Raw genomic sequence first — 27620 nt, 5'->3', positions numbered from 1 at the left:
CGCCGCGGCCGGGCTGCCCCGCCTGGCACATGCGCAGTGAAGACGCCGGGCCGGCGCCTTCAGTCTCCTCCTCCGCCGCCTCCCGGTTCCGCAGTCACTTCCTGCAGCTGTTTCCCAGTGGGTACGGCTGGACTGACTTTTGACAGTCAGCCTTCAGCTGCGGAGGGGGCTTGGCGGGGGCCAGCCGGGAAAGTTGCGTCGAGAGAGGCAGAGTTGAGCCGGGCCGAGCCGGCGCGGGGCAGACGGTGGCGGGCGCCCGGCGTGGACGCGGCGCCCAGACTCCCCGCGCGTCCCGAGGGTTCCGGTAAGTGCCGGCGATCGCGAGCCGCGGGGCATTTAGGACGAGCCCCGGAGCGACGGCGGCTAGCGGTTCTTTCGGGTGCGGGCTTTCCACCTGCCCTCCACGTGACAGGCTTGCGCTGCTGATATTTGTGTTTGTTTTTGAGCATTTCACGTGCACCTTTTGGATGGTCTAGGCGTGCTGCTGCCTTGGCCCTCACGCTTGCCCCCGCCCGGTGGGAGACCGGGATTCCATCTTTCGTGATGGCATCCTTATGGGATCGAGGTGCGTGAGTGTGTGCGCGCTCGTGTTTATGCAGGCACATATTAGGAATGTAAGGTATACGTGGGCGATACTGAAGTATATGTAGCTTAGATTCAAACGTGTAAATGGTTCCCTTGGGTTCGGAACCGTCTTAGCTGAGACTGGAAAACATTCGCCAATTCACCAAGGCCTCTTCTCCCCCAGATCCCTGCATTCTTCTGAATCTTCCTTATATGATAGACCTTGCCTCAGCTGATTATTTTCTATTTTTCTCTCTTTCATTACTTCTCGCTGCGTTCTGATGACCTCTGAGTAATGCTCACCATTTCCCCTCATTTCCTGAATTCCCAATTACTGTAGACTTCCCTAGTTTGCTGTGGTACCAATAACCTGTTCCTTTACACTGTATTCTTTCTTCTGTAGGTTTCTCCAACTGAGAAAGTGATTGTCTTTAATACAGTATGTGAAAAGTAGGCCCCAGTCTGATCATGAAAACTATGCCATGATCATTCCTTTTCTTCGAACAAGGTACACCATGAAAGCTTGACTTTCTTTATTGTTCCCTCAACCCCTTCCAAACCAGGACGTTAACCACTATAAGTCCTTCGTTTATGCCACTTAAAGCATCAGATTGAATGGTTTTTAAGGTCTGAGGAATATATTATTTACATTAGCCATCAAGTTAGTTTCTTTTACTCTAATGCAGTAGTTGAACGGATCCGAGTCACATACGCTTTGGGTTTCTCTATATTCTATCATTAATGCTTTCACTAAAGACTAGGTTTTATTTCTTTTAGATTTAATTTTTATGTTAGGTTTTTTTTTTTTCCCCCCAAGCATGGTAATACTTGATGTAGTTGTCATGCACATATCCTTTTTGGGAGTTGACATTATCATTTTGCTTGTTAAATATCACAAGAAATAATTTTGGAATATCTGGCTATTCTTTAAAAATTATAAAGATAAAATGTGATAATGGGTAGTTCGTACTTGGCAAGAATTTTTTCCGTAATGCACAGGATTTTATCACCTCTGGAAGGGCCCTCTTGGACCTTTGTGCTTTGAGACTGGACTTTATTTTGATGGAAACCTGTAGGCAACACTGGGGGGATGCGTGCTGGAATTTCCTCAAGTGGGAGTGAGCTTTCATAAAACAAGTCCAGACATGTCTAGGCAATCAGTAGTGTTTGATTTTGTTTGTATTGTCGATTTCCTTTATCCAGATGTTTCAACACTCTCCTCCATTTTCTGAACTGGCAGCTTGTTTGTGGCAGTTTGGTAGCAGTATGTCTCTGTACAGGTGGCATGTGTAGTCTTTTAATATACGAATTGTTATAATTAGATAGCTAACTTTTTGAAAAAAGTGCTTTGTCTCCTTAGTTTTCCTTTTTCAATATCCATGCCTGTCTTGTTTGATTAATCGAGAAGAGTAATATGATTATAGAGAATCTGACTTTTTAAAGGTTCTAAATCTGTATTGCTTTTCTTTATGTTGCTTAGAGATATGGACAGTATACTTCTGCTTAAGAATAAAATAATATTGTTCTTTATAAATTATTATGATGAATGAGAAGTATTGTTGAATATCATGACTAATAATTTTTGTATTTTGCTCTTAACTCCGTTATTTTGCCATGCCCTGATATCCTCTGCTGCCCCCAGACCCTGAATTTAGTATAAAAGTTATTACTTGATTGCAGTTTCCACAGGTATACTTATAATTGTGCTAAAGAGATGTTTAACTTTTTAAATTTTGGTTAATTTTAGTAAATCTATTATCGTCAGAAAATATACACATTTCTATTGCAGCTGGAAATTTTCAGCAGTTTAAAATAGCCATATTTTATTGACCAAGAAAAGAGTTTCAGTAGTGTTGAGAGAGTGGAAGGAATTGTGTGTTTTGGAGTAAGGATTTTAATTTGGGTTAATTAGAATCATGGGAACTCAGAGCGTGTACTGTGGTTCATGTTGAGATACTCAGGGTTGGAAGATGCCAGCTGGGTGGGAGGCTGGAGAAACCATGTATAAAATTGAAGAGGTATTGGAACATATTGGATCTTTTCGGAGCAAAACAGAATTGAGATTATCGGTTACTTAATAAAAGGAGAAAGGAAATTGCTGAAAGACCGATGAGGAACTAGAATTAAATTGGGCTAATGGTAGTGTGATCCATTACCTCATAGGACATTTAGTTGATACATTATTTTATGCAGGTAATTTATGGCTAGAAGAAGAGAAAATATTCTGATTTTTTTAGGCGACTCATGAATGTAAGGCCATACAAAGTGGGGTCCTATGCTAAGGGCCTACAGGGAGCAGGCAAGTAGCATCAGATACAGACAGCAGGCTAAGTGGGGAAGAAGGTGGCCCCAGAAGGCAAGCCTGGCTACTGGCCTCTCAGCCTCTCAGCACTGACTAGCTAATTGTCCATATAGGACCAGGTGCCAAGTGTTGCCAGATCATCCTTTTATCAGGAGAAGCCAGGAATCTCTTGATTTTTAAATGTTGATGACTAATTCAATTTAAAAAGTGAAAGCAAAACAAAAACCTGTATTATTCCAAACAGAGGACAATCTGAAGTTGCATGTGGCCCACACGCTGTCTACAGCCCTCTGCTGGGAGGAATCATTGGCTTACCCTATTTAACTATTGCTGGTGATGGGAAGGAACTCTTTTATTTATTTTTGTACACTGTAACTGAGTTATTCCTAACTTCCTTGATATTTTAGCTAGCTCTCAGAGTGTTTTCAGGTTCCAAGACATGACAGTCTTTATTTTGCTCTTTTTGACATCATCTGGATGGAAAGACTAGTTTGGATGGAAAGAGACATTTGCTAAGGTTCTTAAGCCTTTAGTGTTTTTGTCTATGCATAATTATCATCAAGAGTATTTAAGTGTAAGTGTGCCTGAGGGAGGGGTCTGGACTAGGTGACCTTTGATGTCCATTTCGCCATGTGACTTTTTAGATTTAATTAGCCATGGATGCAATGCTATTAATGTTCATGGCAGAGGGACCGCAGTTGGAGCTGTGCCAAGCAAAATAAAGCGAAATCTATAAAGCTGTTCTCAGTGGAAGAGCATAGTGTCAGTGTGGATTAACAGACAGGGGAGGTCTGCTAGAGGGGGCAAAAAGAAATCCCAAAGGTGGCTTGGAGAAGTAGAGGAAGGGGTCAGGTGGTGTGGTCATTTACATGTCATATTGCTGAGGTCACATTTTAAGTGAGCATTTTTTTTCCCTCTTGATTCAGATTTGAAGAACTGACTTCTCATCGCCCATTGGGATTATGCCAGGCTTTCCTACCCAATGTATCTCTTGCAACACGCCGGGCTTCCTCTGCCTAAGCGGCCCTCATCCTCTCCTCCTATGTCAGTGGCCGCCAGGTCTACAGGAACCTTGCAGCTTCCACACAGAAGCCTTTTGGGCAGGAGGCTCCTTGCCTCTGGCAGGGGAAGAGGAGTTAACTAAGGGAGGAGAGCAAGACTCTTGCCCTGGAGGAGCTATGTAAGCCTCTGTACTGCAAACTCTGCAATGTCACCTTGAACTCAGCGCAGCAAGCCCAGGCTCATTATCAGGTAAGGAAAGAAAAGAAAACCAGGAATTAGTGAGAGAATGTTTTAGGGCTTTGCCCATTTCAAGTCATGTCTCCAGATATGACCAACTGTGCTGGAATAATCAAGACTGGCTTAGTGAAGAACTAGATATTAGTTTGTCTGATAAAAAAGCACTAAGGTTCTACATTAAAAGAGAGCATCACGTTTCACAGAATGGGCTCTCACGTAACTGTGTGACATTTGATAGCTTACTACTTGTTGTAGGCAAACGTGGATCATCTGTGCTCGTGGACCAACGTGCAGTCCTCAGGTGAATAGGTATTTGAAACATAATGTACCAAGCTCAGTTCAAATGGTTTATAAGAATTAGCCTTATAAATATTATCTTGTAGCTAATACAGTTTATCTCAGTGCAAGGTAATCTCTATGAATCTTACACTTGTCTCTTTGACCTCTGACTCTTCTTATATAACCTGTCACTCCTAAGGAAAACATGTATTTTTCTGTCGTTAGAATAAAATGACGTTGGAATATTGAGCCTTATCCTTCATAGGAAGCATACTGTGTTTCTTTTAGCCCGTTAGTGTGAACTGATAATCATTTCTAGGTTTAAAGCTTTCACCTCCATGTAGAATGGCTAGCGGAAAGGACAATTTTAAAGGGTGTTATTACCTAAGAACAAATAGAAAGCTAACTTTTGGCTCGAAAGAGAGGGTACGGTATTTCTTTTTATTGTAGATTGCTATCCGTATACAATTATGTAATTTCCTTTTTTGGAAAAAGGCGACCTGAGAAGCAACTGGGGCCAAACACCACTGAATGAAAGGATGTCTTCTGGGTCAAGCATTGATTTGGCTGTTTATTCTTGCACGAGTAGCTGCGATAATAAGACGTAAGGTAGAAAGATGACTTATACAAGTATTTCTTCCATCGTGCCACTATAACCATCTCTAACTTACGGGTTTTATTCACTGTAAGTGTAAATCTTTTTTGTTTTGTTTTGATCTAAAGACTGATGACTGTGTCACTTGGTGATTGTACATCAGAAATATTGTGATGGTATATTGTTTTCCTGGGGATTTGGGGGAAGAGACAATGTGTGGCTTCCCTGGAGTTCCCTTTGTTTGGGTTTGTTTGGCCCTCAGGTGCAGAGGATTGAGTTAATTATATCTCAGATCTTGGCACATGTCCTCATTGGTGCATGAAGCATCTTCTGTTTTATTTTTACATTTTCTCCCCTTCTCCAGCCCCACTCTCATTCTCTCTGTGTACACTCTCCACCACAGTGTTTGATACAGCGTCTTCCTTGCCTCTTTTACTGTTTGAGGGGAGTCGGGATGATGCTTGTCAAACCCAAGACTCAGTGCTAGTTTTCCTCTTCATTTATTCCTGCAGAATGGCCAGTTTTATAGGCTAAGACTCAGAAAATCAAGCTTAAGTTCTCACAGTTTTGAGTTTTTAAGTCATTAACTTGAGAGAAAACCTACCTGTGTGTGCCCTTTAAAGAAGAGTGCTTACTTTTATGAGGTAAAACTCTTGGGCAGTGTAATTTTAATATGTGTGTATGGATTATATCTGTATCTCCTGCCTTTTTCCCCCTCCTAATATCACGTTATGGCTCTATAGACAGTAATGGATGCTTCTGGTTATGAATAGAGAGAATTCAATTTGAAGAGGGTCATTGGATTATAAGGCTTAACCTAGATAAGAAACATCTGCATTTATTTGTTGTTGTTTTTTCTTTGATTTTACATTCGTGTGTGTGTGCGCGCGCACACATGTGTGCTCTGAACTTTTTAGTTGGTAAGATTAGTAATTGTACTTAATTTCAGCTCTGTTCATGATATGGTAAATATGTAAATTAGAAAACATGAGAACAGGGAAGTGAAATTTAGATAAATGTCTCTATAATCAGAATTTTTAAGGGGAAAAGTTGGAGAAGGATAGCCTGTCATAGTGGATACTTTAAGCAGCCAAGAACTAGGGTAAAAATAGAGTAAAGAGAAGCAAGTGGGTATAAAGAAAGTAGAACCTAATGAAAAATTAAAAGTTTGGGTTTTTCTAAGTTTGTTTCTAAGAGCTTAGAAGCAAAGATTTGAAAGAAGTCAGTGTTATTGTTAAAGAGGGAGGTGTTTTGTTTTTGTTTTCCCTTTACAGAGAAACAAGGGAAAGCAGTTAATGTATGAGCGTGTGAAAGTATGGAACAATTTTATTAGCATAGTATAGAAGGAAAGTTAATTTTATTTATTTATTTATTTATTTATTTATTTATTTATTTATTTAGAATCCCAAACAGGCTCTGTGCTGTCAGCGTAGAGCCTGATGCAGGGCTCGATCTCATGAACTGTGAGATTGTGACCTGAGCTGAAATCAAGAGCCAGATGCTGAATGGACTGAGCCACCCAGGCACCCGGAGGAAAGTTAATTTTAGAAGTAAAATCTGAATGTCAACAAGATAGATGTGGTTGAGATGAGCGAGTGTGGATCAAAGAGTAGGTCAGAATAATAAACAGTCAGAGCACGGACATAACTTAGAGGTGGGTGAAACCACTACAGAAGGGAAACAGAAATGTCAGCCTATAAGATGCATCAAAGGCTAATAGACAGTACACCAATAGACAATGATTAAAAACGGCTACTGAAGGGGCGCCTGAGTCGCTCAGTCGGTTGAACATCCGACTTCGGTTCAGGTCATGATCTCACGGTTCAGTTCAGTTGCTGAGTTTGAGCCCTGCATCGCCATCTCGGCTGTCAGCACAGAGTCTGCTTCCGATCCTCTGACCCCTTCTCCCTCTGCCCCTCCCCTGCTCTCTCTCTCTCTCAAACATAAATAAACATTAAAAAAATTAAAAAGAAAAGGGCTACTGAAGACCAGGGTAAGACCAGTGAGTAAGGCTTACCAAGAACCAGAAATGGGCAGAACAGCAATGATTGTTAAGTAGGCTAATAAAACAAAGTGGTTGATGAGGTGATGGAAAGTTTTACTTCTGAAAACCTGCTTTATAATTTTTAATACCAAGCGATACCAAGACCACAAATTCACTATTTCTCTTATGCGTGAGATAAAAGGGGTCAGTGGTAGCCTGTTTATAAGCTAGAAAAGGTTTGTGTGAAATGATAAATCACGGTGATTACATTACTCAAAACGTTTTAGTCAGTTGGTGCCATTGTTGAAATCGCAAAGTTTCAAATTGCTCAGGGTATTATAAACAACCTTCAGTGTGGTGTGGGCAGTGTTATGCTAGAGTCTAACTGTATCATGTTCCAGAAATCCAAGACACACAATGGAAGCTGCTCAATATTTCCCTTTAAACTCACCACCTTCTTTCCCTGACATCCTGATGTTCCTGTGTTGGGGCTGCCTTCGCAATGACCCCTGTGTATCTGTGGTCACCACAGATTTAGTTTTATTCCCGGGTCTTTTTAACCCAGTCCATCTGCTTCAAAATACCCTGAGTTGTTTTACTTTTAATGAGATTACCTATTTTTACAGTCTCACAATTATGGCTTCAGTTATATCTTAATTTAAAATAAAATCTTTGGAGGAAAAACATATCTTCGTTTTATTAGAATCTGTCTGCAGGCTTCAGGTCACTTAGGGCAAGCCTGGCATGGAGTAACACAACACTGTTTTAGCAGCAGACATGCCCAGAGGAAGAACTACTTTGGATAGAAGGTCGTTAGCAGAAATAAAACAAGCAACCAAAAATGGATAAATTTTGCCAGGGCATCCACAATTGAAAATAAAGTCAACCAATTTATTTGCTAATTTGTGTGTCGATTTGAAAAATAACTGCTCACTCAAGGTGCATTTCCAAAGTTTGTCGTAAACATAGATCTAGTTCTATTTGTAATATTTAGCAGCTAAATAACAATGTACTGTATTAATTAGATTAATTTGAAAGGGAGACAGAATGCAGGTTAAAAAAAGTAGTTCTACAGTTGTGATGCTGATTGTAGTGATGTTAATTGATAATGCAGAGAATGCAATTGATGTTATCCCAAAGTTTAGAGTACTGATTTTGGTATTTATATTTTAACATTGGCTACCCGGTTTCATGATCAGCAACTCTAATCGCAGCTAATTTTTATGTTTTTCAAAATTCTCCCATCTGGTTGTTTTCCAAACGAACTTGCAGTGGACTGAGTTTAGTCAAAATGCACTTACTAGAAGACAGGAGGTCTCCATGATCCTGCCGGTGGCTGTGTCTCACCAGCTTTCTGCCTCTCCATCTTAGTCCCCTTGACCTCGTTCCTTCTTATTTCAGAAGAGTACATATCCCTTCTGTACGAGGATGATTCCTTGCCCTAACTGTGGATTTCATCACCTGTCATCACTTCTTTACTTCTATCAAATTAAAACCTGCTCAGGTTTTTCTATATAAATAAAAATAGCAACGGCAACCTTTCCTGTGCTTTTAATCCCTTTCTTTGGCAACTTTTCTCTTCTCTCCTAAGAGTTCTGACAGGTATAATTGTCCTCTCCTGGTCTTCATTTTCTATTCATTCACTGCATTCTGATTTCTGTTCCAATATTCTACTGAAATGGTCCTTTCCAAGGTCACCTGTGGTCTTACAGGTCAAATCTAGTTCTTTCTCGACCTTTTGTAGCATTTGCCACTAGGAACAGCTTCCTCAAAACATTTAAAGAAATTTTAACTCAAAATAATGCATATAGAACAAAGGGCATATAATGAAAAGCAGTAATCACCTGTTCTCTCTTCCTCTTCTATCCCTTCCTTTTCTTCTCCATTCTGCCTTCCACCTCTCATCTTGTGTTGGCAATAGTTTTACTTTAACACTGTTAAGGTTGATCACATTTTTGTTTATTTGATAATCAAATTAAAATTTCTGTTGCTCTATTTATAAGGTTGATTCCAATTTTTGAAAGTTGACATTCAGCTTTTGCATTACTATGAGTAGGGGACTATTGTCCACAGTAGAACTGTTTTCTTCTCTGTTTCCAATGTCACGATCCCATGCTACTCAAAAGCGAAGTTCAAATGGATGACCCTTTCTTGAATGCCACCAGTTGCTCAAAATCATGCCCTTTTTAGTTCGTTTCATATGCGGATTGTAACTTAGAAATAACCTTTTGTTTTTCCTCGAGTTTCTGATACTTTAAAAACATAGGGAGAAGAATCTTATGAATTTATAACAATTGCTAGCTTCTTAATCTTTGTTTTTATTGCTTACAATCCGTTTTATTTATCCTTATTAGACCCACTGATTTCCTGTTCTAGTTTGGACTAGTTGTTTCACATTTGGATCCTGACTTCATTGTGCAGCTTATTGTATATCCTAGAGTTTTTCTTTGCTTTTCTTCTTGTGCCTTCTTTTTCTTACATAACATATCTTTATCGTATCCCCATTTTCCCCTCCGGTGCGTCGCACTTTCCACTGTGTGGAATCCCCCCTTTATCCCAGATCCCTCCATCCTCCCATGCCCTCTGGGTTTGCTGCAGCGATGTCAATTTTAGATTTCTCTTCTTGGCTTGGACAACGCTTTTCTAAATATACATGTTTTCTTCCTGTCTTTCTATTTTCCAATCTTGTTTTATGAAGTACCTCTTCACATTACTTGAAGGAAGAAATAATAAATATAAATGTACGTTACAATACATCTCTCTCTTTAAAATAAAGTCAGGGAGTAATAAGAAATAAATTTTTCTGAGCCCTTGTATGTCTAAAAATGTGTGTATTATGTTTTCTTATGTGACAGTTTATTTTCATGTTGAAATTTTTTTTCCTAAGAATGTTAAAGGCTATACCTCATTGTGTGTGCATGTGTGTGTTTTGTGGTTTTTTTTTTTTTTTTTGTAATCTAGCATCGCTGAAGAGAAATCTTACTCTGATTCTTACTCTCTTGTGGGTGACCTACTTTAATTTTGGAACTTTTCTCCTTGGAAGCTTTTAGGCTCTCCTTTTGATCCCCAATATCTGAAATTTCACAGTGTGGGTGTGCTTAGTTGTGCCTCTTTTCCCATTGGCCTTGGTCAGTGCTAGTAGTTCCTTTCAATTTGCATATTCCTGTTTCTCTTGAGCTCTGGGGATTTTCTTTGATGCTGTTTCCTTGATAAAATTCTTTTCTATACTTTCTCTCTTTTCCTGGCAATTCTGGTAGCCCTTGCCTAGACTAGCTGGATCGATTCTTTATATTGCTTATCTCTTCTCTCTTTCATCATTCCTTTATTTCTAAGAGGTATTGAATTCTAACTCTATATTGAATTTTTTTACTTTGGCATTTATGTCTTTAATTTTTAAAGGTCTCTTGTTTTCTTACCGTTTCCTTTGCTAGTATCTGTTCTGTAGGCTATTAGTTTAGAACATGAAATCATGGACTTTGGGGTCAGACTAGTCTTCAAATTGTAGTCTCACTAGTTACTAGATGTATGACATTGGAAATATATCCTAACTCCTCTCTGCCTTATGATGAAGAGGATGATGATGTCACTAGTAATAGTATGTGTAAGACATTTAGAAAAGTTTCTGGTACCTGAGATGGTCTTAATACTGTTGACTTTTCCTAGGGTGCAGTGAGGCGTGGTGGCTCAGGATTGACCCCAGCTCTGCCACTTACTTGTGGCTTTGGGCAAGTTTTATCCTATTTTATTAACTTTTCAGTTTGAATAACCTTTAACTTACAAGCTGGTTCCAGAAACACTACCAAAATTTCTGCATGTACCTCATCCGGATTCCCCAAATATAACTATAACTATATTTTTATAACTATAGTACAATGATCAAAATCAGAAAATTAACACTGATAACAATAATATTATCTAATCTACAGACTACATTTCACCAGTTGTCTAATGGGGTCCTTTTCCTGGTTCCAGGATCCAATCCAGGATGAAATTTTGCATGGGGTTGTTATGTCTCCTTTAATCTAGACAGGTTGAGTTTTTCTTTGTTTTTTACAATCTTGCAATTTTTGAAGAGTAGTTTTGTAGAATATCCCAATTTGGTTTGATTGATGTTTTCTCATTATTAAGCTCAGATTCTGTGTGTTTTTTTTTTTTTTTTTGACACAAATACCACAGAAGTGATGTTGCATCATTCCCCGTGCATCATACTGGGAAGGAGATGATATGAAAATTTTGCATATTGGTGCTGTTGACTTTCGTTACTGGTTAAGGTGGTGCCTGCCAGGGTTCTTCTTTATAAAGTTACTATTTTTCTTCTTGTGTTTAATAAGTATCATGTGGGGAGGTACTCTGAGACTCTGTGAGTATTTTATTTCTTATGGTATTTTCACTGAGTAATTTTAACATCCATTGATGATTCTTCCCTGCAGTGATTATTACTGTGGTGTTTGCCAAATGGTGATTTTTCTGTTTTAATTATTCTTTCTACCTTTATTAGTTGGAATTTTACCTTAAGGAAGAACTTTCTGCTTTCATTCAATCACCATAGATTATGGATTCTTATTTATTCTACGGATATAATGTATTATTATCATTATTATTCCGATGTTTCTGTTGTCCCAGATTTGAAAAGTGTGAGAATCTTCAAACTAGTGCCTGTGTCCTTTTAACACATCCCTGTAATTTTTGTCATGCTTCCTTAATTCCTGAATACAAAAGATTCTAGGATTTTCTTGTATTTTCCCTATGCTAGCCACTTCTTCAAGGAGCCAGGTATACTTCTATTGGAAAATGGTGTTTAGAAACCAAAATCTGAGTGCAAGGCATACTCTTTGCTACTGGGATGTTAGTGTTTCTAGATTATCTCAGTGGCAGAGCTAGTTATATATATTTATGTGTACACACATTTATATATACTTATGTGCATGTATGTTGAAAACTGAGTTCAGATTGAAACTTCCAATTTCAGTACAATAGGACAGTGTTCGTTCTAGCCTTTCATCTTTTCTTAATGTTTAATTTCTTTCTGGGATAGTGAAAACTTAGGCACTCATTAACCACAACTCTCTCTCTCTCTCTCTCAGTATACATAGTTGGGGATTGATAAGCTACATCCCCATGAAAAACCTACTAACCAGAGGATAATATTTGTGTATTGTTCTTTTTGTCTTTAGCGTGATATATAGTAAAAATATTGCTTTAAAAAGTTACTTAGGTTACAGAGATGCTGCCTGCTATAAGGTTCTTGTTTTGTAAAGTTACTATTTTTCTTTTTGTGTTTAATAAGTATCGTGGGTGATACTTTAAGACCATGTGAATAGTTTCTCCCCCCCTCCATTCAGTATTGTTGTGTATTCATTTTTTTATACAAAAGGTTTGTTTGTTTCTGTTTGTATTTTGAGTCCTCCCCAATTCTTGTTGACTTTGATTCTTTTTCTAAGTTTGTGAAGTGTTTAGTAAGAACTATACAAAATGTATACTTAGGAATGTATATCACATCCTACTATAACTTGTAGTCCATTCTCATATCCCTATTATTTATACGTTTTAAGTGATCTTACTATCCCGTTCAGTTATTTAATGTATTATCTGGTTTGTCAGTTAAGGGTTTTTTATTTTAACGTTTATTTGTTTTGAGAGAGAGAAAGGGAGAGGGGCAGAGAGAGAGAGGGAGACACAGAACCTGAAGCAGGCTCCAGGCTCTGAGCTGTCAGCACAGAGCCTGATGCGGGGCTCAAACTCACAAACCACGAGATCATGACCCGAGCCAAAGTCAGACACTTAACCATCTGAGCCACACAGGCCCCCCTCTGGTTTGTCAGTTTTTAATGGTATTCCAGCTAAATTACCTATTGCAGAATCAATGGGCTTGTTCTACTTTCCTCTTCCTTTTTCTGTTTTTTGTTGCGTGATTTTCCATTGTGTCGTGTAATATTTGAACATCAATCTTTCATCCTGATCTCCACGTTTTATTTAGTTTTTGATCTAGAATTATATCTATGAAAACACTTACCATCAGCCCTTTTGCTGAAATTTTCCCAGTCATTTTTTGGTTGAACGAAGCTCCAAAGATTCCTCAAGCAGGACTTACACGTCCTGAGTTCCTAAGGTTGTGTATGTTGAAAATGTTTTTCTGTAGTCCTGACCCTTGACACAGGGACAGTGGGCTATACATAAATCTTTGGTTGACACTTTCATTACGTGTCATTAAAAAAAAATGCTTCTCAGCTACTGCCTTGTTTTACATATTGTGGATGCCATTCTAATTCTTATGCATTTGTAAGTTATTTGGTCTTTTTGCCTAGAAAGCTTGAGGCTTTTCTTTTTTTTTTTCTTTGAAATTTCATACCTTTTGAAAAATATACTTCAGATTTGATTGTTCTAGGTTGATTTTCCCAGAAACCTGGCGTGCCTTTTCAATATGTAGATTCAGGTCTTGATTTACTTTTGGACAATTTCTTGGGTTGTAATTTCAAATATTCTATTTGAATATGGTTTCAAATATTCTATTTGGCTGTTTTGTTTTTTTGTCTTTCAGGGGCTCCAGTTTTACATAAAGTATTCCTTCTTGTCCTCCATTTCCATTGCTTCCTCTCTGAGCTTATAAGATTTTTGTCTTTATATTGTTTTATTTTCTAGACTGCTTTTCTGTCTTTCTTCGGTGTCTCTTAGTACATTTTCATTTGTGTCTGTTTTCCTTTGGCACGCATTTACTTCTCATTTTTGATAAAATTCTCTTTTTCTTTCCTAAGTTTAATTACCCTTCTTTTCATTTCTTACTCTTTTGTCCATTTTCCCTTGTACCTCTTGGATTCTGATTGAAGGTGATAAGGTGATGTTTCAGATTTCCAAATAAATGACAATATTAGTTCAAATTGGAGTATTGTCTTAATGGTTTTCTTCTGTTTCATATGTTTTTTTTTGGGGGTGGAGTTCATTGGCTGAGATGTGTTAATTTTTTTGGTAATAACTTTTTATAGAATTGATTAGTTTTCAAAAATAAATAAAGAACTGACTAGTTTCATCTGTTCATTATGAGGATTTGGGGTGCTTTATGAGAGTCTTAATTCAGTGACAATCTCTTCTGTGACCGTAGCAAAGTTCAGTTCTTCAGGTTGTGTTTTTTTTTTTTTTTTTTTTTGTGGTTTGTATGTCCTCTAATTTTTGTTGTTGTATTGTAGGATGCTAGCTTTTCCTGTTTTGTTGTTTCCCGCCCTTTGCCTCCCATGTGCCAAAAGGTGCCTCTCCCTTTCTTCTTGTCTTTTTCTCCTCCAGAAGCCACTTTGCTGCCTCAGATCATGTGTACATTTAAGCCTCGTTCAGTAGTGAGTGCTCTGCTCCACCAGATCATGTTTTAGTGTTTACAAACTTAGGGTGGGTTTATTTTTCCTGGTGGTGGTTTGAAAGCAATTTTAGGTCTGCTGCTAGCTTCCTCTTCTCTCTTTCCTGCAGAAAGACTCTCTTGCTTACTGTGAATGCATGTGGCAGAAGTGTGAGTGAGAAGTGTGAATGAGTGCTCCCTGGGATTTGATGTTTTCTCCATTTTTACTTATAGTTATGTTGAAGTCTGGGCATTCTGTGCCTTCTGGTTATGTGGAGGGCATGGCTTTTGTGTAGTTTTATTTGTTTTCCTTACTGTTCTGTATTGTTTGTAGAGGGTAGATGGGGACACACAAGCCCAGGTACCTGCTGCCTAGCTATCTGGAAACTCTTGGGCAAGTTTTTAACTCTCCTGAGTTCCGTTTCCTCATGTGTAGAATGGGGATGGTAATTATACCTACTTGATGGAGATTTCATGAAGATTACACGAGATCATATATATGAAGTATTTAGAACACCGCTTATCACATGAATGCTAAAAAACATTAGTTGCCATGATTGTCATTTTGTTATGGACGTAACGTCAGCTTGAAACTTGTGAATAGTGTCTAATGTTGGCTGTTCCTGTAGTACCATGTGCCTCGTCTTCTTCTGCCTTTTCACGGACATGCTTTGGCTCCTGTACCATCTGTTCTTCAGGTTTTACTGACTTCCTTCTGTTGTCATGCAAACGAGCCTAAGTAAAACCCAAATTTGAAACCAGCCTTCCCTTGACCCACTTCCCTTTCTCACTCTCCACCCTATATGTCTGCTCCCTGCCCTGTCATAGAACCCTTCTAAACATTTGCCTATACTAGTTATTTCTGTTTTCACATCTCCCGTTGTCTCGCCAAGCCCCTCCATGTCACCTCTTAACCCCTCTATTGAAACGGTTCTAGCAAAGTTACTCAACCTCTGATTTTAAATCCAAGCATTACTTCTCTGTCCTGACGTTACTCAACCCCACAGTAGCATTTGACCTGGTGAACAAACTCTTTTTTTCTTGTCCTGTTAGTATTGTTTTAAATTTTTATTAGATACTTCAGACATAAAAAAGCACAAAAATAATATAATGAACCTGCATATTTGCCATCAAGCTGAAAGAGTGAAAATTATCCATTCAGTTGAAGCCCCCATGCATCCCTTCCCAAATTGTATCCTCTCCTGTGCTCCTAAGTGTAGCTACGGTACTGAATTGATATTTATTGTTCCATTACTTTTTTGTACTTTTGCTACATACTGTTTCCTTATGTAAACTGTAGTGGCTCTTAATATTTTTAACTCCCATATTAAAAAATTATTGTTATATATCTCCTTTTGCAACTTGTTCTTTTCATTCAGCATTTTGTTAGAATCGTTCACGTTGCCATGCATGGCCCTGGAATGTTTATTTTTAACTACTGTATAGTGTTTCATTGTAGGAACAGACTATGATTTATGCATTATCCTGTAGATGGACACTTCAATTATTTTTACTTTTCAATGTTACTAACAGTCCTTCTAGGAACATGCTTTAAGAAAAATTTTTTTAATGTTTATTTTTGAGAGAGAGAGACAGAGTGTGAGCAGGGGAGGTGCAGAGAGACGAGGGAGACACAGAATCCGAAGCAGGCTCCAGGCTCTGAGCTGTCAGCACAGAGCCTGAAGTGGGGCTCAAACTCACAAATGGTGAGATCATGACCTGAGCTGAAGTTGGACACCCAACTGACTGAGCCACCCAGGCGCCCCCTAGGAACACTTATAGATATCTCCTTATATGTATGTTTCTGTTTGGTGATATGTAGTACAGTTCCTGGGTCATAATGTATCTAATTAGACTCTTCTTTTGAAACACTTTATTCTAGCTTCCATAATACCATACTTGTCTGGTTTTCATTTTATTTGATGGACCAGACATTTTCAATCTCATTTCTTGATCCTCATTCTTACTACACGGTTACATCATATTGTCCCAGGGCTTTGTCCTTAGCTCTGTTCCATCTATCCAGCTGCAGCTTTGATCTACTCTGACTTATCCCCCGTGCTAATTCCAGGTTGATTTTTATCAAATGCAATCCAGTCATGTAACTACTTTGCTTAGAGTCCTTCAGGGGCTCCCTGCTGCCTCTGAAGTCCAAGATCTGTTTCGCCATTAAGCCCACTATGTATCTCAAGTCCTTCTCTTCTCCAGAAGACTGTCTCTCTTGTGATTCCTCAGTAGGGCAGGCTGGGCTTTGCTTACAGTATTTCCTTACAGTATTTCTTCTGTTCACAATTTTCTTTCCCCTCACTCCTTACCTGCCTGGTAATTTTTGCTCATTTAAAAGATACTTGATTGTCCCCTTTTCAGGGAAGCCTTCTCTGACACATTCAGCCAGAGTTAAGAAATTCCTTTTCTGCGTTCTCTTGGCAGTGTATTTGTTATCTCCATTATAATACTTGTTCATTAGCCAACAAATCTTTACTGATTGTCTGCTATATGCTACAAACTGTTCTAGATCTATTTATTTACTTACTATTTTATTTTAAGTAATCTCTACATCTCACGTGAGGCTCAAACTCACGAACCCGAGCTGCACACTCTACCGGCTGAACCAGACGGTGCCTAGAAGCTGTTCTAGACATTGGAGATAGAAGAGGTAAACAAGACAGGTCCTTATTTTTAAGGAGTCTACATTCCAGAAAGTACAAAAGAGATAAAAAACCAACCAAACAATGTCATTTCAGATCATGCTAATTGGAACTAGGATAAACCAGACGGTGTGGTAACGTGTTAGAGAATATGTGTGTGCAGAGTAGGGGAGGATGGCATGCAGTGAGATGCCATTTGAGTTAAGACCTGAAGATAAGAAGGAGCTAGCCATGCAGAGAACTGAAAGAAGAACATCCAGGCAAAAGGAACAGCATAGTACAAAAGCCCTGGAGCTAGAATGAGTTTCATTTCTCATAGTTCTGGAGGCCGAAGTCTGAGATCAGGGTATTAGCATGGTTGGATTCTGGCAAGGTCCTCTTCCACGTTACGGACAGCCAACGTCTCCCTGGATCCTCACATAGCAGAATGAGGAGGGTGAGGGAGCTCTTGGCCTTCTTTTTTTTTTTTTTTTTTTTTTTTAAATTTTTTTTTCAATGTTTATTTATTTTTGGGAGAGAGAGAGAGATCAGAGCATGAACGGGGGAGGGGCAGAGAGAGAAGGAGACACAGAATCGGAAACAGGCTCCAGGCTCCGAGCCATCAGCCCAGAGCCCGACGCGGGGCTCGAACTCACGGACCGCGAGATCGTGACCTGGCCTGAAGTCGGACGCTTAACCGACTGCGCCACCCAGGCGCCCCCTTGGCCTTCTTTTTATAAGGACAGTGATTAATCACCTCCAAGGGCTCCACCTCCAGATTAGATGTCCACATACAAATTTTGGTGGGACACAATCCTTCAGTCCAAAATAGGGATGGAGATAGATAATTTGGGAGCTACTAACTTGTTGATTATTTTAAAGCTATGAGGGTAAAATAATGTAGATGGAGAAGAGGGCCAACGGTGGAGCTTGGATGTTGCAGAGTTAGAGTATGAGAAGTCAGGAGGTAAGTGGGAGTCACAGAAGACAATAGAAGGGAGTAGCAATGGTGTCATGCTGCTTAGAGTTAGAATGTGGTTGAAGCCACAGATGTGAGTTTGACCACGAGGTCTCGTGACTTTGGCAAAAGCACCTTTAGGGCATTCCGGTGGTCAGAAGGTAGAATTTATCGCCTTACTTTAATTACCTGCTTATATATCTGTCTCCTCCTCTTGAGTGTGTGCTAGGTCTTTTCGTTTCTAGGGCTTAGCCTGTAGTAGATGGTGAATGAATGTTTGCCTACAGGCTTGAAGTTTCTGTCAGTTCAGGGAATATAATCGTGTGAATAACAACTTAAACACACCAAGAGAGGCAAGTGCATTTAGTAGAGGTCACAGTGCCTCCCGAAGCCATCCTGATATAGTCAAAAGGGGCTTGCTCTCAATACGGAGGGCCTGTCCCAAGCTCTGGCCTCCACTTCTCACCCCAGCTGAAGGTGCCAGGGGCAAGTCCTCCACCGTCTCCAGATTGAGTTTCCTCGGGCTGTCATGTGTGGGAAATACTAACAAATTCCTCTTACAGGAAATTTTGTGAGCAGCAAATGAGCTGATGCACAGGAGAGTCCTTTGCAAGTAAAAGATACTCTGCAAGTGCTATTTTTGTAAAAATAACTGGATTATCCATTCATTACTGACTTATAAAGTAGATTAGATCAGAGTGTAATAAAACTCATATTTAGGCAGTGGCATATGAATGGCAACAAGTTGGTGGGAGGACATAGATCACTGGAAAATGCGATACTTTTCCAGAAATAATAGGAAATTCGGATTTTTTGGCTTTGTTCCCTCATCTTTCCCAGATAAATCATTCTATTGGAACCAAAGAGTAGACTCTTTACTTTAAGATATAGTAGTCTCTTTACCCCACTGTTGCATATATCTGAAAAAATAAAATGTAGGTAACATCGCTTGGGTTTTTCTCCCCTTATTTCTGTGTTTTTAGTGAGTACATTGACTCAATTTGACAGATTTTCTTCATGGTGATTACTCATTTCATTTTACTTCTAGGGTAAAAATCACGGTAAGAAACTCCGAAATTACTATGCAGCAAACAGTGTCCTCCTGCTGCCAGAATGAGCAGCGTGGTGGAACCTGTGGCCACCCCAGCGGTTCCGGTCCCTCCACAGGTGAGATGCATGTGTCAGGGTGGAAGTTGTCCTGGTGCACAAGTGGTCATGGATGAAATTTGTCATCCCTGAGCCCATCAAGGTACAGTTGGGCAAATACTCCAAAAGGTTCTCCTTGGTACTTTTAACTCCTTGAACTGTAGTGCTGGATGTAAAGCTTGCCAACATCCATAACCCTCGAGATTTCTCATTGGCTTTGGTTGCGATGCATGAAATGATGAAACAAATATTGGTACATGTACTTTTCTCTAAGCATTTCTCAAAATTCTGGGTTAAATAACTCTGAATGTCTAGGCTAAGCTCTGAATGAAAAGAGAGGTTCTTAAACACTTGTATCTTTATTATAGTTAATCCCCTGACTTCCTATTTGCCTTCCAGCAAGGTCAGTTTTCTCAGATTACCGCTTTCTTACCTCTATGGCGAGAGCCTGTATAAACTTTATCTGGACTTTGGTGTAATGACACATACTGGTGAGCCAAGTTTTTTCACTCTTTAGTAGGTAAAGCAGGTGTTTGAGGCAAGAAATCCTGTACTCGGTAACAGTCTCTGAAATATGGATTGTATTCCTTCATCTGTCTTTGTCCGTAGAACAATACATGGTCATAGATAATAATAACTCTAATTGAGCACTTACTATGCCAGGCACTCTGCTAAGCACTTTTCATGCGTCACTTCATTCAGCGCTGGGACTAAGATGAGGTCAGGGATGTACTTGACTTAGGCACAAAAATTAAGAGGGAGCCAAAACAGTTATCAAGATAAATATTTTAATGTCATATTGTAAAAATCCAAAATTAATTTGAAAAAATCAGTAGTAAACAAAATGTCAACAACTTAAAGATGGGGTAGGTATTACTGATTTTCCTTCTGCCTTGGCTGCCATATGGCTTGGCATGGCGCTATTCCTGATCCTGTCTGTATTTAAAATTTGATACTTTGTTTACATTGATTTCTTTTGGCATCAGGTTTGATTTGTAAGAATGTTCCGTTAAAAATATTTATCTTGATGGCTGAGTTTTTGGATACACCCTTAAATTTCATGCCCATGGCAAATGCTTATCTTGCCTCATTCTAGTCCTGGACCCTGATTGCATTTAGTGCTTCCAAGAACGTAGAGGTATTGGCCTTATTAGTGGGCATGTAATCCATGGGCCAGCAACATTTGTCTCAGCTGGACATTTATTAGAAGCTCAGGTAAGCTAAGTAACTTGTCCATGGCATTACATGTTTTGTGAATTGGTGGAACAAGAATTTCTTTTGACCTTGGACCTCTACTAACATGACAGCATAATTTTCTTGTCTGAACATCAGTTTTCCAGTATTTAAAGTGTGGACAGCCATTCCAGCTATCTTTCCATCCTCACGAGTTTGTGGGGGTAAATGAGAGAAGGTAAAAACAGAGTCAAAGGACTGGAAAATACCCAGACAGATTTTCAGGCTGAGCAGTTTTACAGGGCCCTTATTCCTCAAGGCTGCTCTGGAACGAGATGGTCACTCCTGGCTGGGGACTGTTTTCAGCTGGTGTCTGCCTCCGGAGCAAACAGCCATCACCTTCTTTCACAGCCTAGCCCTTTGTGATTTTTGGAGACAGCTATCCTGTCCCCAGAAAATCTTTCTGACCAGATGAAACAATACTGTTTCCCTCAGTTGGTCCTAATACGATATGCTTTCCAGGCTCCTTATTATATATTTTTATTCTCCTCTAGCCAAAATCTAGTTTGTCTTTTTTGTTAACAGTATTTATTGAGTAGATACTATCTCCAGGCACTGTGTTAGGTTTCTCATAACTCGTTTCTCAGCTGAATACAGTTGTCTGAATCTATTGGTTATTTTTCCCCAGCTACATCTGTAGCTAATTTTTAGACTCTTTGGGAGAGGGGCTCATTTGTAAATATATGTCTGTATATCCTTCTGCATTAGGTAGCAAGCCCTAAAAGCAGTAGGCATCATTAAAGGCTTGCTGGTGGATTCTGGATGGACTTTACCTTTCTGATAATGTGATATTAGGCCCTTACCTGTACTGCCCTGAATCTTCTATGCTTCTTTAAAAATTTCTCCATGGAGATAGCAACAAGCCATAACCAGTTCGGTACATAGGTGATTGTAATACAAAACCACATTGTCTTTCAACATTTTTTTTTCTCTCTGTTGTTGTTTGCTTTTTTTTCTGGAATGAATTATGTCCTTTCCTTATAAGCCGAATGCTGTGGTCATACCATAACCTTTGGTTATCTTTCAACACTTAGAGGGAACTTTGAAGGAAAGAAGGGAATAAACTTCACATTTTTTTTTTAACTTTGTCTTTTGTGTCTTTGATGTCAGATGGGCTCCTTTAAGCCGGGAGGCAGAGTGATCCTGGCCACAGAGAACGATTACTGTAAGCTCTGTGATGCCTCCTTTAGTTCTCCGGCTGTGGCTCAGGCTCACTATCAAGGGAAGAATCATGCCAAGAGGCTGCGGCTGGCGGAAGCTCAGAGTAACTCATTCTCGTAGGTATTGCCACTTTTCTCTGAGGCCAAAGTGTTGTGTAAGACTGTCTAGAAAAAAAGAGTTGAAAGGGATCCTTGTTTAGAAGTCTCACTCTTTTAAAATTTCTTTTCTCCAGGGAATCCTCTGAGGCGGGTCAGCGGCGGACCCGGAAAGAAGGGAATGAGTATAAGATGATGCCTAATAGGAGGAATATGTATACGGTACAGAATAATTCAGGTATCCTGTGGATTTCCACATACCTTGGCTACATTCTGCAGATGGTCTTCTTTATTTTTATTTCCTTTAATGGGAATAAGTAGTCCTGAGAATTTGGGCTAGCTAATTGTTTTGTTCAATTGTCTAGTGGCTTTTCAAGTTGGCATTTATTTCCAAGCATTTATTTATTTATTTATTTATTTATTTATTCATTCATTCATTCATTTATTTATGCTGAGGTATAGTATTTATTTTTATTTTAAGGTCTCTGATCATAGTCCTTTGTACTGCTCCTGGTGTTTGCCTGCTGAGAAATGTAAAATGCATTATAAAAATGGGCTGTTTGGTTTAAGCTGTACAATGTTAAATCTTCATTTTGGGGGGAAAATAAACAAAGATTATAGCAGTGGCTTTTAAGTAGGGTGGTGAATCAGATTTCTTGGGGGAATTTTTACAAAATACACATGCCTGAACCATGACTTAGAGATTTTCAGTCAGTAAATTGGGAGTGGGACCCAGAATATGTGTGGTTTGAAAATGCTTCCTCAGTGATTCTCATATACACCTTCAGTTTAGAACTGCCACTTTAGAGGAATGTTGTCTGCATTTTCTGATTGTCTCCAGTAGGGAGAGTTGAACTGAATAGTCCTTCATTCTCTCCCCATCACAGCCTCCAGTGCACACACATATCAGCAGAGGTAATTCACGTGAACAGTAAATCAAACAAAAAACCAAAAAAAAGTTAGTTGGAAAGGCAAGAGAAGCATAGAAAAAAGGGACATATAGAAAGCACAATGTAATAGGATTAATAGAAGTTCAGATATATGTCAGTAATTATAGTAAGTGTAAATTTACTGAGGTCCCAGTTTAAAGACAAGTGTTATAAGATTAGATAAAAAATTCAGCTGAAAGGAAGCTGAGATAGCTGTATTGATTTTAGATAAAGTAGGGTGCCTGGGTGGCTCCATCAGTTAAGCATCCGACTTTGGCTCAGGTCATGATCTCACAGCTCGTGAGTTTCAGCCCTGCGTCAGGCTCTATGCTGACAGCTCGGAGCCTGGAGCCTGCTTCAGATTCTGTATCTTCTTCTGTCTCTGCCCTTCCCTTGCTTGCACTCTGTGTTTCTCTCTCTCTCTCTCATAAGTAAACATTTAAAAAATTAAAAATTAGATAAAATAACTTTAGGACAGATGGCAGTTTAGACTATATTCTCTGGCCTGAATACAATTAAATGAGAGGTCAATATCAAAAATACATTAAAAAAATGTTATGAAATTTCCGTTTGGAAATTTTTAAAATACTTCTAAATGACTCATGGATCAAAGAAGTAATCATACTGGAAATTAAAAATTCTTAAAACCAAACAGTAATAAAATAGATTAAACTGTAGGATTCAGTGAAAATAATATCTTGAGAAAAGTCTTAAGTATTTCTTACAGTAGAAAAGAAAAGCAGAAAATTAATAAGCAGTGGTCCAACTTAAGTCAGTTACATAACTGAGTATTGACCCAAAGAAAACAAAAACACTATTTTTTAAAAATGTTTATTTATTTTTGAGAGAGAGAGGGAGAGAGAGAGACAGAGCGCTAATGGGGGAAGGGCAGAGAGAGAGGGAGACAGAATTGCAGGCAGGCTCCTGGCTCTGAGCTGTTAGCACAGAGCATGATGTGGGGCTTGAACTCACCAGCTGCGAGATCATCACCTGAGCTGAAGTTGGATACTTAACCAACTGAGCCACCAGGCACCCCCAAAAACACTATTTTGAAAGATATATGTACCCCTGTTTATTGCAGCATTATTTGCAATAGCCAAATATGGAGGCAACCCAAGTATCCATTAGTATATGAATGGATAAAGATGTGGTGTGTACATGCATGTGCGTGCACACACACACACCACACACACACTATGGAATATTAATCATAAAAAAGGATGAGATCTTGCTCTTTGCAACAACATGATGGACCTAGAGGGTATTATGCTAAGTAAATATAGAGAACAAATAGCTAATAGGGGAGGGGAGGGCGGCTTGGCAAAATGGTGAAGGGGAGTGGGAGACACAGCCTTCCAGTTATGGAATGAATAAGTCAGAGGATAATAGGTATAGCATAGGAAATATAGTCAATGGTATTATAATAGTGTTGTATGGTAAACAGATGGCAGCTACACTGGTGGTGAGCATCGCATAATGTATAGAATCGTCGAATCACTATGTTGTACACCTGAAACTAAGGTAACATGATGTGTCAGGTATACTTCAATAAAAACAACAACCCTCCCAAGGAGCGCGTGGGTGGCACAGTTGGTTAAGCATCCAACTTTGGCTCAGGTCATGATCTCACGGTTTGTGAGTTTGAGCCCCCACCGTGGGCTCTGTGCTGACAGCTCCGGAGCCTGGAGCCTACTTCAGATTCTGTGTCTCCCTCTCTCTCTGCCCCTCTCCCCATTTGCACTCTGTCTCTCTCTCTCAAAAACAAACAAACAAAAACAAACAAAAAAACAACCTCCCCAACGTAAAATACATTAGTTATAATTTGGTTTACTATAAATACGTCACATTGCATATTTTGAATTCTAAAGAATTGTTTACATAATTATAGATTAACTTTTTTCTTTCTTTTTTTTTTAATTTTTTTTTTCCAACGTTTATTTTATTTTTTGGGACAGAGAGAGACAGAGCATGAACGGGGGAGGGGCAGAGAGAGAGGGGAGACACAGAATCGGAAACAGGCTCCAGGCTCCGAGCCATCAGCCCAGAGCCTGACGCGGGGCTCGAACTCATGGGACCCGCGAGACGTGACGTGGCTGAAGTCGGACGCTTAACCGACCCCTGCGCCACCAGGCGCCCCTACTTTTTTTCTTTTTGAGAGAGAGAGGGAGAGAGTATGAGTGTAAGCTGAGTTGAGGGCAGAGAGAGAGAATCCCAAACAGGCTTCATGCTCAGTGGAGAGCCTGATGCAGGGCTCAATCCCGCGACCCTGGGGTCATGACGTGAGTTGATACCAAGAGTCAGATGCTCAGCTGACTGAGCCACCCAAGAGCCCTAGATACCTTTTTTTGAATGCACAGGCTAATTAAATTCAATTTAACATAGTTAAAAAAAAGAAGTCAGTATGTAAAAGAAGAAAATAAAATTATTAGTAATCCCACCAACGTTTTTGTATATGTCATTCCCATTTGTCTGTATACTTCTTTAAAATAGAATGCGATTATATTTTGTGATATTCTTGTTTCACTTAGTAGCATATTATAATTACGTTTCCGTGTAATCAAAGAGTTTTCGTTACTTACGGTGACTGCATGGATTTCCATTGCATCCATTACCGTAATTGTTCAATCATGTGTTTGATCTCTCCTTTCCCCACATCCTTGATAAAAACTTATATGAACACTGGTCATAAATAATGTCCTTGTTGACAAATCTCCGTGCAAAATTCTCAGTATTTTCTTGGGATAATCTTAGAAGTCGAAGTTTTGGATTAATGAGTTAGCATAATCACAAAAGTTTCCATGTAATGTTTGGAAGTTAAACAGTTTTTAAAATTTATTTACTTTTTAGAGACATTGCCATTTTGAGCTTGGGTTTGGCTCTACGTTAACCTTTCTGATGATAGTTGGAGGAATCATTTTAGCTTTTTAGATTGCACCTGTATAAAATTGTAATTTAAGAAAATCTGGGAATTTTGCATTCTTTTTAAAGCTGGGAGTTCAGTGAATTTTATAATTTGAACTTAGAGTGACAAATTACAGTGATAATCAGCCAGACTGCCATCATTTATTGAGTAAATATTTTGAAGTGACTACACTACTTTCATCTCTTGCTTTAGCAGGTCCTTACTTCAATCCCCGCTCTCGGCAGAGAATCCCCCGTGATCTGGCCATGTGTGTGACTCCAAGTGGCCGGTTTTACTGCTCCATGTGTAATGTCGGGGCTGGCGAAGAGAGATGGAGTTCCCGGCAGCATTTAGAGAGCAAGCAACATAAAAGCAAGGTGTCTGAGCAGCGGTACAGGAACGAGATGGAGAACCTGGGATATGTATAGTGCTTGTTACATTCAGAGAGAGCAGCTTTGCCTGCCTGGTGTTTTGCCTTCTGTCGACATGCCCTGCTTTTGTGGTCCTTTTGATATAAGTACATTCCTCTGCTTAATGTTAATATATGTAACCTGCAGTGGTACCGTGAGATGTCAAAACTGGGGAAGGTAAAGAATGTGCTTCTTAGGTCACGATGCGTTTTTCAGGTCAGTTGTGTTGAGCTACTTAGAGCATGTGACCTACCTACCCCATGAGAAATAACTTTTTATCTTGACCGAGTTCTGGTCAACTAGTAGCTGATCACTTAGAGCTTTAACTATTTGAAAATTTCACCTTCTTTTTGCAATTTTAGTTTTATGTACTGTTAAGAATATTTCTGAGTTCTTACTTCAGATAACAGTGACAACAGGTAAGCAGAGATTTTGGTTTCCCAAGGCTTCTTTGGAACCACCTCAACGCAATGCCTTGTCAGTAGGATATACTGTTATTGTAAACTGCATTAGGGTCTTTCCCAGGACATGTTTTCCCATTATCATGTATTCCCATTATTGAAATGCAGATTTTCATGGATTCATACCTTCCAATGTGCTTGTAGACTTCCAAATGGTGAAATTTCATTTCCAGTCATGGATTTCATTCATTTAAATGCCACCTTCTTCCTTTCCCCTCCCCTTGCCCCTCCCCGTCCTGGTTGAATTAGCTTGTAAAATAAGCTCATTCTCATGCCCCAGCCATATTATGGGCTTTCCAAGCCCCCATTCCAATATCCAGTGAGTGTAAGATAGACATGCTATTTTTTACAAAGATATTTTTCGGATGGTTTTAGAGCTATTCACTGATAATAACATGTACTTGTATGATGGTCTTGATCCTAAATTCAGTTCTCTTGACATTGTTTTGGCAGACTTTTTTGATAAACTGATCCTTACATTGTACATTCTTTCCTGTCTTGCCAGTTTGTTGGCCGTCCTGAGAAAATACTACTACCTTACTGTTTCATAAATAGAGAGGAATTTAAAAAAGTTAATCAAATTTTAGTAGCATCATTTCCAATAGTAAAATACGTGAACTTTGGTTCTTTATAATTTAGCTTTCTAAAAGATAATAGAAATACATTATGGAGTACTTTGGTATCTGATAATTACAACAGTATTATTATTTGTTTTTTTGTTTTCAAAATAAGAAGCTCTAGTGTATGGCTAGATTAACTAATGGAGTACCCTATGAACTTTCATACTTGTATTTTATCTACTTACTATAGTTACATGGATAAGACTGGTGCTCATCCATAGTTCTTTTGAAAGGCCACATTCACCAGGAAGTTTATATGAGTAGTATCTTTGCACTATGGTCAATTCACATTTGATTGCTTACATACTAATTAAAATGAAACTCCTTTTTCCCTTGGGAATTCTATAAGCAAAGAGATGAGGAGAAGGAAATTAATCATTGTCATTCTTTTCCTTTAATACTTATGAACAGTTTTTGAGCAATCTAGATTAGGTATTTAAAATTCAGTTTTGGGATTAACCTCTAGTTCAGTATTCAAGTTGCCCTTCGGTTGAAGTGGTTTTTTGAAAATAGTAGAAGTGTTTAGTAATTTTTTTTCTCCCCAAAATAGAAGAATGAAATAACGTTATTGAGATTCTATCTAGACTTGTGACTCATAGTATAATCCTTTTATATAATTGATTTGTTTAGGGCAATTTAGAGCTTATTTCATTGGTCAGTAGGTTACTCATTTTGCTGCTAAGTATAATTTTTTGGTAGATTTTAATATAACAGTGCTGGCCACTTGGTTCTATAATTATTTAAAAATCTCATTTTTCCCTCTTTCTCTTTATGTCTCTGTGTGTGTGTGTATG

At 39.0% G+C, this 27620-nt stretch overlaps 1 protein-coding gene across 1 annotated transcript; it reads left to right on the top strand.

The window, feature by feature from the left end:
* The first annotated feature begins 113 nt into the window (after positions 1-113).
* Positions 114-27620, top strand: ZMAT3 (zinc finger matrin-type 3). Its single transcript, XM_032594707.1, is given in 10 exon segments — positions 114-304; positions 3793-3948; positions 3951-3971; positions 3974-4026; positions 4028-4117; positions 18918-18960; positions 18963-19036; positions 21359-21525; positions 21642-21742; positions 25549-27620. Coding segments are annotated over 9 exon segments (864 nt in total). The 5' UTR covers positions 114-304; positions 3793-3848; the 3' UTR covers positions 25764-27620.

Source organism: Lynx canadensis, chromosome C2 (assembly GCF_007474595.2).
Source record: "Lynx canadensis isolate LIC74 chromosome C2, mLynCan4.pri.v2, whole genome shotgun sequence".
Taxonomy (NCBI): Eukaryota; Metazoa; Chordata; class Mammalia; order Carnivora; family Felidae; genus Lynx; species Lynx canadensis.
The sequence above is the reverse complement of the archived record's forward strand: the minus strand, read 5'-3'. Positions and strand labels throughout refer to the sequence as shown.